This window comes from Ranitomeya variabilis, chromosome 5 (genome assembly GCF_051348905.1).
Source record: "Ranitomeya variabilis isolate aRanVar5 chromosome 5, aRanVar5.hap1, whole genome shotgun sequence".
NCBI classification, from domain to species: Eukaryota; Metazoa; Chordata; class Amphibia; order Anura; family Dendrobatidae; genus Ranitomeya; species Ranitomeya variabilis.
The window spans coordinates 100049838-100064412 of NC_135236.1; the positions used below are offsets into that span (position 1 = coordinate 100049838).

Below are 14575 nucleotides of genomic sequence, written 5' to 3' on the forward strand. Positions count from 1 at the left end.
TCTATAGGTTTCATGATTCCAGGAACTATTTGCATTTCAAGTCATGTCTCAGAGAGTCACGTAACCTATCAGACAGGATTACAGACTTTTTTTTTTTAACATTTTTCGAGAAGTGTTTATAGAATGCCCACAACTTCCTCCACGGCTGCATTGTGCACAGACAGACCGGAGAGTCAGGTTCTTTGTGATTTTTTTCTTTTTCTAATGCAGTAATGAAATGATTTGCCGGATGAGACCTTATAACTAAGGCCCTCCACCTGTGACTACCTAGGAAACATCAAACCTATAGAAGCAAGAGGAATTTCTGTGAATTTACAGGGTTTTACTTGCTAAGTGAAGCAGCTGAAAGAGGAAGACCGTGGTCTTACATAACATATGGCTTTACATGGTGGATAAGGAGCCTAAGAAGCGGACAACCAAACGATTTTCTTTTGCCAGGGACGTACTCCATGCTGCTCCACCATGTCGCTGAAACTACCGAAGAACTGGGAATTCACTTTGAAGTCTGAGTTTGGAAAAATGGGTAAAGTAAAACATTTTATCATCTGCCTGTCTGTGAATAATAATAAAACTGCCTATGTGATATCATATATCAGAGCTGAAGGTGTCATTTTAAGAGGCGTTGTCTGTTGATAATAACCTTTCTCCATATACTGAAATGGAGCTTATAGAGTTAATAAAAGGGTGGATTGCTACATGCTGGAGTAAAGGGTCTGATCAGTTACTGACTAGTATTGAGCGAGTATGCTCGTTACTTGAGTTTCACCAAGCATGCTCAGGTGATCTGAGTGTTTTTTAGTGCTCCGAGATTTAGTTTTCGTCACCTCAGCTGCATGATTTGCGGCTGCTAGACAGCTTGAATACATGTGGGGATTCCCTAACAAACAGGCAACCGCTACATGTAATCAAGCTGTCTAGCAGCCGCAAATCATGCAGCTGAGGTGACGAAAACTAAATCTCCGAGCATGCTGAAATACTTGGAGACCACCCGAGCATGCTCATTCATCACTATTACTGACCATTATGTGGTCCCCATGCACCGACTTAAAGCAACAGCATAGGAAGGGCATTATTATATTTATGGTATAAGGTCACGATATTCAACACTGTCTCATTTTTTGTTTTTGCATTGTGGCAGGATGGACAAATTACATTAATTGTGCGCATGTGATGTCCTGCAGTCCTGTGGGAATTCCCCATCGCCCTGTGATCTCCCAGGCATGCGTGTGGGCTGTTATCGCGAGAGATAAATTGCCTGACTTTCCATTCATAATACCTCGGGAATAGCATTGGGCTAGGCTCACACCCTGCGTTCTTAGTTGTGGATTTCTATTCCACTATAGGAAAAGAGAAACAAAACTCGTGCAGAAAGTGGATTCATCACGTGACTGACACAAAGATGCCTCATGGACCCCACTGACTTGTGAGTCCTTGGGATTCTATTAGGTAGACTGTCATTTTAAATTTCAACTCTGGGTTTTTCTTTATTTCCGCACCTGATAGATATCAGCAATGTCTGTTCCCTGAGTGTAGTAAAATACTTACCGGTTGTCACCTTTTGCTGTTTGGACCAGAAGTTACATAAGTCTTTAAGACACATAATGAGGCTCTCGTAGACTCATTAAGGCCACGTTCACACAGTATTTGGTCTGTGTTTTATATCATTATTTGTAAGCTAAAACCAGGAGTGGGTTAAAAATGAAAAAGTGGTGACATGTTTCTATTACACTTTTCCTCTGATTGTTCCTCACCTGCTTTTGGCTTACAAATGCTGAGGTAAAATACTGACCAAATACTGAACGTGTGACCGTGGCTTACACAGATTCAGACAATGAATTAAAAACAAAAAAACGCTGTCTTTGTATGTGCTGCCAAGGAAGGGAGATCCAGATGAAAGGTGACCTACGAGAGAAAGTAACAGTACTGACATCCGATCACAAGATGCCTGAAACAGTAGAAGACCACTGCTCAGTATTACTACACAGCGCACTTACATTACTGATACTCGGTTGGTGGTGAAATAAAAAAAAAACCCTAGAGGGGTACTTTAACTTAGAAAAAATGCATTTTTTCTTCATTTTTTTTCCTGTGAACATGACAACCTGTGACATAGCATCCTAGCATAGACTCGAAGTCTGATGTGAAGGAAACAATCACTTTGACCACCGCAGACCTCTACAAGAGCTGTGTTAATAAGGATGCTAATGGCCGGAGGGGAGGAAGTAGCACTTCACTTTCCTAGCACCTCCGCTACTACACAATTTACTGTGGTCACAAATTCAAGCAAATCCCATTAATGTCTTTACCGACATAACCCTAATGTAGTTATTTTAATTGCAGTCCTATGTAAAACCATAGATCGGCATGGGAGCTTTCCTTTTCTCAATCAACTGCATGTAATTCCTAAACGTGCCATAATGGGCATAATAGGCTAAGATATCCAGATTGGCTCTTTTTCAGGAGCTATTCCATATATACACTTCCTATGACTGGTGCTTTGTGCGGGGGTTTAATTACCACTATTAACTTTATACAGTGGTATTGTACTTTATGGGAAATGACCATTATTTGCCATAAATTTGATAAGTGGTGGTCTGACCAAGGATCAGTGAAAGGGGCTATATGGTGCTGGAGCCATCCACCAGTAATACAGTTAGGGGGCACACAGTCGGCCATATAGATCGTGCGGGGATCACATCGCAATCCTTGGACTGGCCTGGCTCCTCTCCTGACCTGAGCCTGACAGATTGACGTATTTCTATGCAGCTGTCAGGCTCGGGTCATTAGAGGTGCCGGGCCAGTCCGAGGATTGCGATGCGACCCTCACACACACCTGCACACCTTCACTCAGATGGAATAGTGAATGCTGCAACTGATTGGCTGCAGAGATTACATAACATTAAAATGGCTGCCAGAAGATAACACCGCACTGAAATCACAGAAATAATGCCAGTCTTGGCACAAAATAGTATGATTATTTATTTTGTTCTGTGCTGCGGAGCTATTAAAGGGAACCTGTCAGGCGATTCATGCTCCCCAAACTGCAACTAGGATGAATCGCAGTGTGGCTGCACGATTGCAGCCAGATATATTATTTTCTGAAAATACTTTGAAGATCTGTCCGAGACCAATAGCTGGAGACAGGACTAGTCTGGCGGTGTCACCATGCGGTGACTGGTCTCTCCCTTGTGTGAACATGGGAAGACTCCTGTCGATCAACTGCTATGAAGCTAGTAACCGCAGCCACGGGAGGAGCGAAAATAGTGTCTTCCAGGCTGTGGCCCCCAGCTTCGTCTTTTAATTATATTATTTCTGATACCCCTGAGCATTACAAAACATAATATACCTGGCTGCAATTCCTGCTGCCCACGGTTTGTTGAATCACCTGACAGGTTCCCTTTAAGAAATAGTTATCCAGCAGTGGACAACCCATAACCCAACAAATATTAAAAATGGTGTTTCTTATACATATATCTTATGGGCTTTTAGCAACCCAAAATCAGTCTCTTAAAGAGACAGTAATATACTTTAGACCTTATATCAGACTTGGCAATGGCGACAACAATGTTTTGCGATACCCCAACAGTTTTAATTGTGGTTGACCCTGATTCGGCCTACCCTGACTCTGATAATTGCTTACGTGTACAGTCAGATGGCTGTATAAGTCGGACTGAGATCCGACTGCAATGCTCGGACTGGCAGTGGCTCTCTTGACCCGAACGTGGCAGCTGCATAGAAATATACAAAGCTGCCATTCTCTGGTCGAGAGAGCTGCTGGCCAGTCCGGGCACTACAGTCCGACTTATACAACCATCTGACTGTTCTCTGAAGCAATTGTTACAAAGTCGGACTGAGATTGGATGAAAAGCTTGGACTGGCCAGCAGCTCTCCCGACCCGAACATGACAGCTGCATAGAAATATACGAAGCTGCCACTCTCTGGTTGAGTGAGCCGCTGGCCAGTCCGAGCTTTGCACCCAATCTGGATCGGACTGCCAGTTGAAGGTGATTTTTACCCCACATCTTATTTCAGGTTATCCATTCCTAGTGCCTAAAGTTGATTAGATCACATGCAGGACATGACATACAGAGAAAAGGGTCTCTCCATGTTACCACCCCCATTTACTGTATGCAATCACGCTCCCTTCATACTCACACTTCCTACCGAGATTATTCATTCTTTTCTATGAGCGGACAGTCTGACCATAATAATGATGATTATTTTTATTTATGCAATATATTCCACAGCACTTTACAGTTCAGATATATTACAGAACAGCACATAGTGAGGGTCCTGCTCACGAGTGCTTACAAGCTATAAGGAAATAAGGGTGACGCAAGAGGTAAAAAATGCTTCTATTGTCTGCTCATGCCATCAGTATAATAAATAAGGGTATTCGTGGAAAACTGCATGAACCGGTCACCAGCCAGTATGTGTTTATGTGCTGAGTGCAGAGATTGTGGGGGAGTGTATGGTAGAGGGAAAACTGAGAACAGTTAGATTAGTGAGACGATGTGTTAGGCCTGCCTAAAAAGATGTGTGTTCACAGCAGTCTTAAAACTGTGCACCCTGGAAATGAACCTGATTGTCCGGGGTAGTGCATTCCGGAGAACTGGTGCAGCATGAGAAAAGTCATGGAGATGAGTGGGAGATTCAGATAATGGAGGATGTTAGTTTTATAACATAATTAGAGCTCATTCAGCTCTGTTCAAAGTATATGAAGAAGTAGCTGTGTACTGGTCCACTTTGCGTGAAGCATTGGATCTAAGGTGACCTGGTAGCCATCTTTTCACTGAGCCGAATTATTCTACAGAGTGGGCCATTGATATGGATACACCTAAATAAAATGGGAATGGTTGGTGATATCAACGTCCTGTTTGCTGTTTGTGGCACATTAGTATATGGGAGGGGGAAACTTCAAGATGGGTGGTGACTATGGTGGCCATTTTGAAGTCGGCTATTTTGAATGCAATTGTATGTATGTCTTGCAATGGTGATTGCTGTGAAGCTGTGTAACGCTAGTGCGTGCAATGGGATGAGATGTCATCACATACTGGAGCAATACCACATCCCATCATGCAGTCTGTCTATAGCGCAATAGTTGTGGTTGCCTTTTGATGACTGTAGTGGCACCGCTATATCAATTCTAGACAAGAAAAGCACAAAAATAATACTACTGGGTGAAAATGGCAAAAAAAGGTTTTGAATTCCTATTAAGAAGTGCATAATCCAGTTATTGTGCATTAATTATAGTAGCAGTACGCGGCAGTGGAGATGTCGTTATGCAGCAGACGCTCTGCACACAGCCTGTTCCTTCTTGAGTTTGTACATTAACCTCACACAGAACAGGATGTGGATTTGTAATGTAGTGTATAACACGCCAGATCTACAATATGTGAGGCAACAAAGGCACATTAGAATTTAATTAAATCAATTTTTCTCGACCGCCAGGATTTCTAAAATCCAATGCTAATATTCAAAATAAGGATTCCAAAAGTTCTGCTAACTTTAGGAAATATTCACTTACAATGGTTGCAAAACTCTAACGTGAAAACAACATTGCATCAAGTAAAGCAACTGTTTCCTGCGTGGTTGGTGTCCTAGATGAATTATATCAGGTGAGCAATCAGAAAAGAGCTGTTGATAAAGTAGGAAATTCTGAAGACAAATCCGAAAATGAACTTAAAAAGGTAGATTTCCAGGTATACATTGTTGTAAAAATATTCAATAGCAGCAGGCTTATGCTAGAGGGAATGTTTAAACAATATCCAACAGCAGCAGGCTTATGCTGGAGGAAATGTTTAAACAATATCCAACAGCAGCAGGCTCATGTTGGAGGGAATGTGTAAACAATATCTAACAGCAGCAGGTTTATGCTGGAGGGAATGTGTAAACAATATCCAACAGCAGCAGGATTATGCTGAGTGAATGTGTAAACAATGTCCAACAGTAGCAGGCTTATGCTGAGGGAATGTGTAAACAATGTCCAACAGTAGCAGGCTCATGCTGGAGGGAATGTGTAAACAATATCCAACAGCAGCAGGCTTATGCTGGTGGGAATGTGTAAACAATGTCCAACAGCAGCAGGCTCATGCTGGAAGGAATGTGTAAACAATGTCCAACAGCAGCAGGCTTATGCTGAGGGAATGTGTAAACAATGTCCAACAGTAGCAGGCTTATGCTGAGGGAATGTGTAAACAATGTCCAACAGTAGCAGGCTCATGCTGGAGGGAATGTGTAAACAATATCCAACAGCAGCAGGCTTATGCTGGTGGGAATGTGTAAACAATGTCCAACAGCAGCAGGCTCATGCTGGAAGGAATGTGTAAACAATGTCCAGCAGTAGCAGGCTTATGCTGAGGGAATGTGTAAACAATATCCAACAGCAGCAGGCTTATGCTGGAGGGAATGAGTAAACAATATCCAACAGCAGCAGACTCATGCTGGAGGAAATGTGCAAACAATATCTAACAGCAGCAGGCTCATGTTGGAGGGAATGTGTAAACAATATCTAACAGCAGCAGGGTTATGCTGGAGGGAATGTGTAAACAATATCCAACAGCAGCAGGATTATGCTGAGAGAATGTGTAAACAATATCCAACAGCAGCAGGCTTATGCTGGAGGGAATGTGAAAACAATGTCCAACAGTAGCAGGCTTATGCTGAGGAAATGTGTAAACAATATCCAACAGCAGCAGGCTCATGCTGGAGGGAATGTGTAAACAATGTCCAACAGTAGCAGGCTTATGCTGAGGGAATGTGTAAACAATGTCCAACAGTAGCAGGCTCATGCTGGAGGGAATGTGTAAACAATATCCAACAGCAGCAGGCTTAAGGTACCTTCACACGAAGCGACGCTGCAGCGATAGCGACAACGATGTCGATCGCTGCAGCGTCGCTGTTTGGTCGCTGGAGAGCTGTCACACAGACCGCTCTCCAGCGATCAACTATGCCGAGGTCCCCTGGTAACCAGGGTAAACATCGGGTAACTAAGCGCAGGGCCGCGCTTAGTAACCCGATGTTTACCCTGGTTACCAGCGTAAAATCTAAAAAAAACAAACAGCACATACTTACATTCACGTCCCCCTGCGTCCACTTCCTGACTGACTGAGCGCCGTACAGTGAGAGCAGAGCGGTGACGTCACCGCTGTGCTGCTTTCACTTTCACTTTGCGGCGCTGAGTCAGAGGAGGAAGCAGACTGCAGGGGACGCAATGTGAGTATGTGCTGTTTGTTTTTTTTACATTTTACGCTAGTAACCAGGGTAAACATCGGGTAACTAAGCGCGGCCCTGCGCTTAGTAACCCGATGTTTACCCTGGTTACCAGTGTAAAATATCGCTGGTATCGTTGCTTTTGCTTTCAAACACAACGATACACAGCGATCGGACGACCAAATAAAGTTCTGGACTTTATTCAGCGACCAGCGACATCACAGCAGGATCCTGATCGCTGCTGCGTGTCAAACGAAACGATATCGCTAGCGAGGACGCTGCAACGTCACGGATCGCTAGCAATATCGTTATAATGTCGTTTCGTGTGAAGGTACCTTTATGCTAGTGGGAATGTGTAAACAATGTCCAACAGCAGCAGGCTCATGCTGGAAGGAATGTGTAAACAATGTCCAACAGCAGCAGGTTTATGCTGGAGGGAATGTGTAAACAATATCCAACAGCAGCAGGCTTATGCTGGAGAATGTGTAAACAATATCCAACAGTAGCAGGCTTATGCTGAGGGAATGTGAAAACAATATCCAACAGTAGCAGGCTTATGCTGGAGGGAATGTGCAAACTATGTCCAACAGCAGCAGGCTTATGCTGAGAGAATGTGTAAACAATATCCAACAGCAGCAGGCTCATGCTGGAGGGAATATGTAAACAATGTCCAACAGCATCAGGCTCATGCTGGAGGGAATGTGTAAACAATGTCCAACAGTATCGGGCTCATGCTGAGGGAATGTATAAGCAATATTCAACAGCAGCAGGCTTATGCTGAGGGAATGTGTAAACAATATCCAACAGCAGCAGGCTCATATTGGAGGAAATGTTTAAACAATGTCCAACAGTAGCAGGCTTATGCTGAGGGAATGTGTAAACAATGTCCAACAGTAGCAGGCTCATGCTGGAGGGAATGTGTAAGCAATGTCCAACAGTAGCAGGCTTATGCTGAGGGAATGTGTAAACAATATCCAACAGCAGCAGGCTCATGCTGGAGGGAATGTGTAAACAATGTCCAACAGTAGCACGCTTATGCCAGTGCAGGAATGTGTAAACAATATCCAAAAGCAGCAGGCTCATGCTGGAGGGAATGTGCAAATAATGTCCAACAGCAGCAGGCTTATGCTGAGGGAATGTGTAAACAATATCCAACAGTAGCAGACTCATACTGGAGGGAATGTGTAAATAATATCCAACAGTAGCAGGCTTATGCTGAGGGAATGTATAAACAATGTCCAACAGTAGAAGGCTCATGCTGAAGGGAATGTGTAAACAATATCCAACAGCAGCAGGCTTATGCTGAGGGAATATGTAAACAATATCCAACAACAGCATGCTTATGCTGAGAGAATGTGTAAACAATATCCAACAGCAGCAGGCTTATGCTGAGAGAATGTGTAAACAATATCCAACAGCAGCAGGCTCATGCTGGAGGGAATGTGTAAACAATGTCCAACAGCAGCAGGCTCATGCTGGAAGGAATGTGTAAACAATGTCCAACAGTAGCAGGCTTATGCTGGAGGGAATGTGTAAACAATATCCAACAGCAGCAGGCTTATGCTGGAGGGAATGTGTAAACAATATCCAACAGCAGCAGGCTTATGCTGGAGGGAATGTGTAAACAATATCCAACAGTAGCAGGCTTATGCTGAGGGAATGTGTAAACAATATCTAACAGTAGCAGGCTTATGCTGACAGAATGTGTAAACAATATCCAAAAGCAGCAGGCTCATGCTGGTGGGAATGTGTAAACAATTTCCAACAGTAGCAGACTTATGCTGGAGGGAATGTGTTAACAATATCCAACAGTAGCAGGCTTATGCTGAGGGAATGTGTAAACAATGTCCAACAGTAGCAGGCTTATGCTGGAGGGAATGTGTAAAAAATATCAAACAGCAGCAGGCTTATGCTGACAGAATGTGTAAACAATGTCCAACAGTAGCAGGCTTATGCTGGTGGGAATGTGTAAACAATGTCCAACAGCAGCAGGCTCATGCTGGAAGGAATGTGTAAACAATGTCCAACAGCAGCAGGCTTATGCTGAGGGAATGTGTAAACAATGTCCAACAGTAGCAGGCTTATGCTGAGGGAATGTGTAAACAATATCCAACAGCAGCAGGCTTATGCTGGAGGGAATGTGTAAACAATATCTAACAGCAGCAGGTTTATGCTGGAGGGAATGTGTAAACAATATCCAACAGCAGCAGGCTTATGCTGGGAGAATGTGTAAACAATGTCCAACAGTAGCAGGCTTATGCTGAGGGAATATGTAAACAATATTCAACAGCAGCAGGCTTATGCAGGAGGGAATGTGTAAACAATATCCAAAGCAGTATGCTTATGCTGGAGGGAATGTGTAAACAATGTCCAACAGTAGCAGGCTTATGCTGGAGGGAATGTGTAAAAAATATCAAACAGCAGCAGGCTTATGCTGACAGAATGTGTAAACAATGTCCAACAGTAGCAGGCTTATGCTGGTGGGAATGTGTAAACAATGTCCAACAGCAGCAGGCTCATGCTGGAAGGAATGTGTAAACAATGTCCAACAGCAGCAGGCTTATGCTGAGGGAATGTGTAAACAATGTCCAACAGTAGCAGGCTTATGCTGAGGGAATGTGTAAACAATATCCAACAGCAGCAGGCTTATGCTGGAGGGAATGTGTAAACAATATCTAACAGCAGCAGGTTTATGCTGGAGGGAATGTGTAAACAATATCCAACAGCAGCAGGCTTATGCTGGGAGAATGTGTAAACAATGTCCAACAGTAGCAGGCTTATGCTGAGGGAATATGTAAACAATATTCAACAGCAGCAGGCTTATGCAGGAGGGAATGTGTAAACAATATCCAAAGCAGTATGCTTATGCTGGAGGGAATGTGTAAAAAATATCCAACAGCAGCAGGCTTATGCTGGAGGGAATGTGATGAGCAGATGGCACTGTATTAATTGTTGGCATTTTGTTTAAGGGACTCTGTCACCAGGTTTTTGCTACCCCATCTGAGAGCAGAATAATGTGGGAATAGACTGATTCCAGCAATGTGTTACTTACTGGTAGGGTTGAGCGACTTTATCTTTTTTAGGATCGAGTCGGGTTTCGCGAAACCCGACTCTGTCAAAAGTCGAGTCGAGTCAAATCGTCCGATTATTGCGCAAAGTCGGGGATCGACCGAAACACGAAACCCAATGTAAGTCAATGGGGGAGCAAAGTCTCTCTCTCTCTCTCTCTCCTCCGTCGTCCCTGCAAAGGTTGTGTTGGGCTGTGGAAATCGCTACATCCCAAACGGTAATATGGTGGTTTTCCGCCTGCGACACCGCAGAAAGCAAGCCGGAACCTATGTCATCACGCTGCCCACACTCCTTCATTGGCTGAAAAATGGCGGGGAAAGCGTCATATGAAACGCGACTTTGGCGCGAAGATCGCTGACCGCATGGCCGATCCCACAGTGGGATCGGGTCGGGTTTTATGAAACCCGACTTTTTCTGAAAGTCGGCGATTTTTGAAAATGTCCGATCCGTTTCGCTCAACCCTACTTACTGGTTTCTGCAGTTTTGATTAAAAACGTTTTTCTCTGCTGCAAAAATGAATTCTGAAATCTGTATTACCCACCCATGGTACTGACTGGCAGCCTTCTGATTTATACTGTGCATAGGCAGAAAGCTGCTGATCAGTAGTGTAGGCATGGTTGGACTACCTGGCAGCAAGTTGACTAGTTTAAAAAAAAAACTACACTAAGTAGCCCAGTAAGTGATACATAGCTGGAATCAGGGTCTTTTCCTACATTATGTTGCTTTCGGATTAGGTAGCTAAAACCTAATGACAGGACAGTATTAAAGGGAATCTATGTGAACTCTTTGACTTTGTTTGCATCAGTTGTATTCTCCATGTTGTAATAGCGCAGATAATGATTGTATGTTCCAAGTAGGACACTTAATTCACCCACAATGTCTGAGTGCTGAATGATTCTTCCGAAGGCTGAAATCTGCCACATCACCTTCCCCATTATTACACGTTTGTCCCTTTAATGCATCCTGATTACTTCGCAAAGGTTAATATTAGACAAAGGGAAGCTGAGCAAACAGTTTTACAGAACTACACGATTTATTTACAGGAACTAAAAATATAAGTAACTACCCTTTTTGGTTGAGTTAAGACTGTACTTATTTCATAAAGTGACTGTATGTAAGTAGGATAGGAAAAAACAAACAATGATGAGCTATTTTCTGGGTGCGGTTACCCCACCCAGTTGATGCAGTGAGACCCTTTGGGGTGTGAACCACTGGAATTGGGCAAATAGACCCCTCCTCCACTCCAGCAATGGCTCCTGTCTGCTGAACCGCATCAGGACGCCAAGGCAGTCTGCACCCGAAGATCTCAGTCCCTGGCAGCCTTTTGAAAAAGTGATTTGAGCTGTATCGAGTCACCTGCCGATTATATTATTATTTTCCTTCATCAGTTCCATTATTTAAAAGAATAAAAAAAGAACTGTCTCTCGCCTCCCCTGAGACACTTGTGGCTACCTTACCTAATCCTCAGACGTTCTCTGTATAACCCCATCTTCCACAAGGACATCTTACCCCATATGACCGCTGCAGCCAATCTCGGGCTGCATCAGTCAGATGGGACAAGATAAGGAAGTGGCCGGAGAGGTGAGCAATGGTATCTTTTATTAATTTATCAATTTACAGTGGTAAATCTAAAGTCCAAATTTGGATGACTTTGTGAGGATTTTTTGCTGCTGATATCCCTGGTTTTCCAGAATAATTCCATCCCATTCAAGCATACTCTTTAGTAACCACAAACCACCCAAGACCACCATAGATGAAAGATTAGAATCTAACAACCAGTTCGATCGGTGGATCTGTCAGTAGAACAGTTACCCTCATCTAACGTTACCATAGTGTCAGGTTCATTAATCACTACTCACAGCGCTTGTTGGACTTTCTCTAGACCCCCTCTTAATTATAACCCTTTTGTGACCGGGCCCTTTTTTTGATTTTTGTGTTTTCATTTTTTCTTTCCTTCTTTCGATAGCCATTACTTTTTTTTCACTTTTCTGTTGACTAAGCCGTAAGAAGTCATATTCATTCTATCATATAATGTTCCAAAAAAAATTCCAAATGTGGTTAAAGAGTAAGAAAAACACAATTACGCCATTAAGCAATATAATATTTGAATATATATTTTTTCTCCTGTAATAGGGTGATCCTATTGTGTGCACTCGCTTTCCCTGATAATTACTATGCGGGCAGTTGCATTGTTTATATATGAGAGGAAAGATACTGATAATATCTCCATACCACAGAGGCCTGAGAACGGCACACATCTGGTTTCCTCTTTTCTCACATTTCACAATGAGATAAAAATGTCTTTAATACAACAAGAAATTGTCATCGACTCATGATCATCATTGTGCCATAAAGGGTGGCCATTTTGTGATTATTCCTGCCATTCTGATAATCCGGAAGTTCTGAAACTGGATTTATATCATTATTTTTAGGTTAATTTTCCTTGAGGTTTGCTACCCTTGAATGGAGGTTCAATTGTATATTTGTATGACGCTAGGTCATCTAAAATGGTTATTACTCCCCCAAAAATAAGTTATCCCCTACCCAAATAATTGGAGATGGCTCGCTGATTACTATAGCCCTATGGTTGGGACTCCTTCTTGAATAGTGAAGAGATGAGCATGATTGACCTCCGCTACATTCATTGTCTATGAGACTGCCGGACATAGCCGAGCGCTGTACTCAGCAGTACCATAGACAATGAATGGAGATGAGGTCAAGCATTCACACCTTCGCTCCATTCAGGTCGAGTCTGCTCAGCCATGATCTCAGGATCAGTGTATGTCCCAGCGGTCAGACCACCAGCAATCGGCAAGGTAGAACCCTTTGATGCTGATTTAATGTGGTTTTCTGGAATGCTTAATCTTGATGCAAAGTTCTAAAATATTGACCTAATATATCAATAATGTCTATTGTGCGGCCAAAATATAGCAGAACAGATAGATATTGAAGATCAAGGATTATGGAAGAAGGCGGCAGACAAGTATCAAGCCATTTGTCCAAGGTGAATACGTTTGCTGGTAACAAGCACTAAAGGTATTAAAAGCAATGTTAAACTTGATTTGGTCCCCTCTCCTCTCTATTTTTGTCGAATACTCCACATGTGATGAAATTTCTCTGTATAGGATCTATACACAAATATGCAATCCAGTATATATGAATTCAGTCAAAATTACCTGCATGAAGCTCTGCCATGTCCCCATTCACTTGCTTCCATTTTGCTTAGACGCCAGTTTTTTGTGAAGATTTAAAAAAAAAAAAAAAGAAAGAAAGATAAAACTAAAGACAAGTCATTTATGTAGGGAAAAATTACCACTATGAAACAGGAAATACCAACATATTTTACATCACTCATCAGAAATAATGATGTGATGAGTTGTGCAGAATGTACTATACGATGATTTTATCTCCTATTTTTATATAAAAGTTCAGTAGAGATAAAAGTTTAAAATAAATTCACAAAAAATGTAAATATCCTAGCTATTTCCATTTGTTCAATGTGGCAGATTGGGCAGATTTGTTGCTGATGTTCTAATGTACAGCATGTTACATTCTGCTATTATAGACAAGTGGCTGCAGCAGGAGCCTCCCCCCACTGCTCAGTTTCTGATAGATGACCAGGGACAATAAAGCCACACCCCTCATCTATCTGCAAGGTAAATAAACTTCGAGATTTTTGCAGGACTTTCAGAAATTCCTGCAGGGTGACAATGTGGGAAAGTTTACCTGTTTATCATACTTCTGTGTAACTATTCCATTAAAAACATAAAACCACAATGAAAATAGTGTAAGGAAGGTGATCTGCCTGTGCCCATACTTGCTCCCTTAGTGTTATATTGATATTTCCTCACTTACATGGATTAGCCATTATACACTCACTGGCCACTTTATTAGGTACACCTGTCCAACTTCTTGTTAACACTTAATTTCTAATCAGCCAATCACATGGCGGCAACTCAGTGCATTTAGGCATGTAGACATGGTCAAGACAATCTCCTGCAGTTCAAACCGAGCATCAGTATGGGGAAGAAAGGTGATTTGAGTGCCTTTGAACGTGGCATGGTTGTTGGTGCCAGAAGGGCTGGTCTGAGTATTTCAGAAACTGCTGATCTACTGGGATTTTCACGCACAACCATCTCTAGGGTTTACAGAGAATGGTCCGGAAAAGAAAAAAAATCCAGTGAGCGGCAGTTCTGTGGGCGGAAATGCCTTGTTGATGCCAGAGGAGAATGGGCAGACTGGTTCGAGCTGATAGAAAGGCAACAGTGACTCAAATTGCCACCCGTTACAACCA

At 42.7% G+C, this 14575-nt stretch overlaps 1 protein-coding gene across 1 annotated transcript in view; it reads left to right on the plus strand.

Annotated features, from left to right (window-relative positions):
- Window positions 1-227: 227 nt before the first annotated feature.
- ARHGAP25 (Rho GTPase activating protein 25) overlaps window positions 228-14575 on the plus strand; it is a 180452-nt gene continuing 166104 nt past the window's right edge. The window contains exon 1 of the mRNA XM_077263045.1: window positions 228-523. Coding sequence (XP_077119160.1) covers window positions 463-523 — 61 coding nt within the window. The 5' untranslated portion in view covers window positions 228-462. The remainder of the gene's footprint in view (window positions 524-14575) is intronic.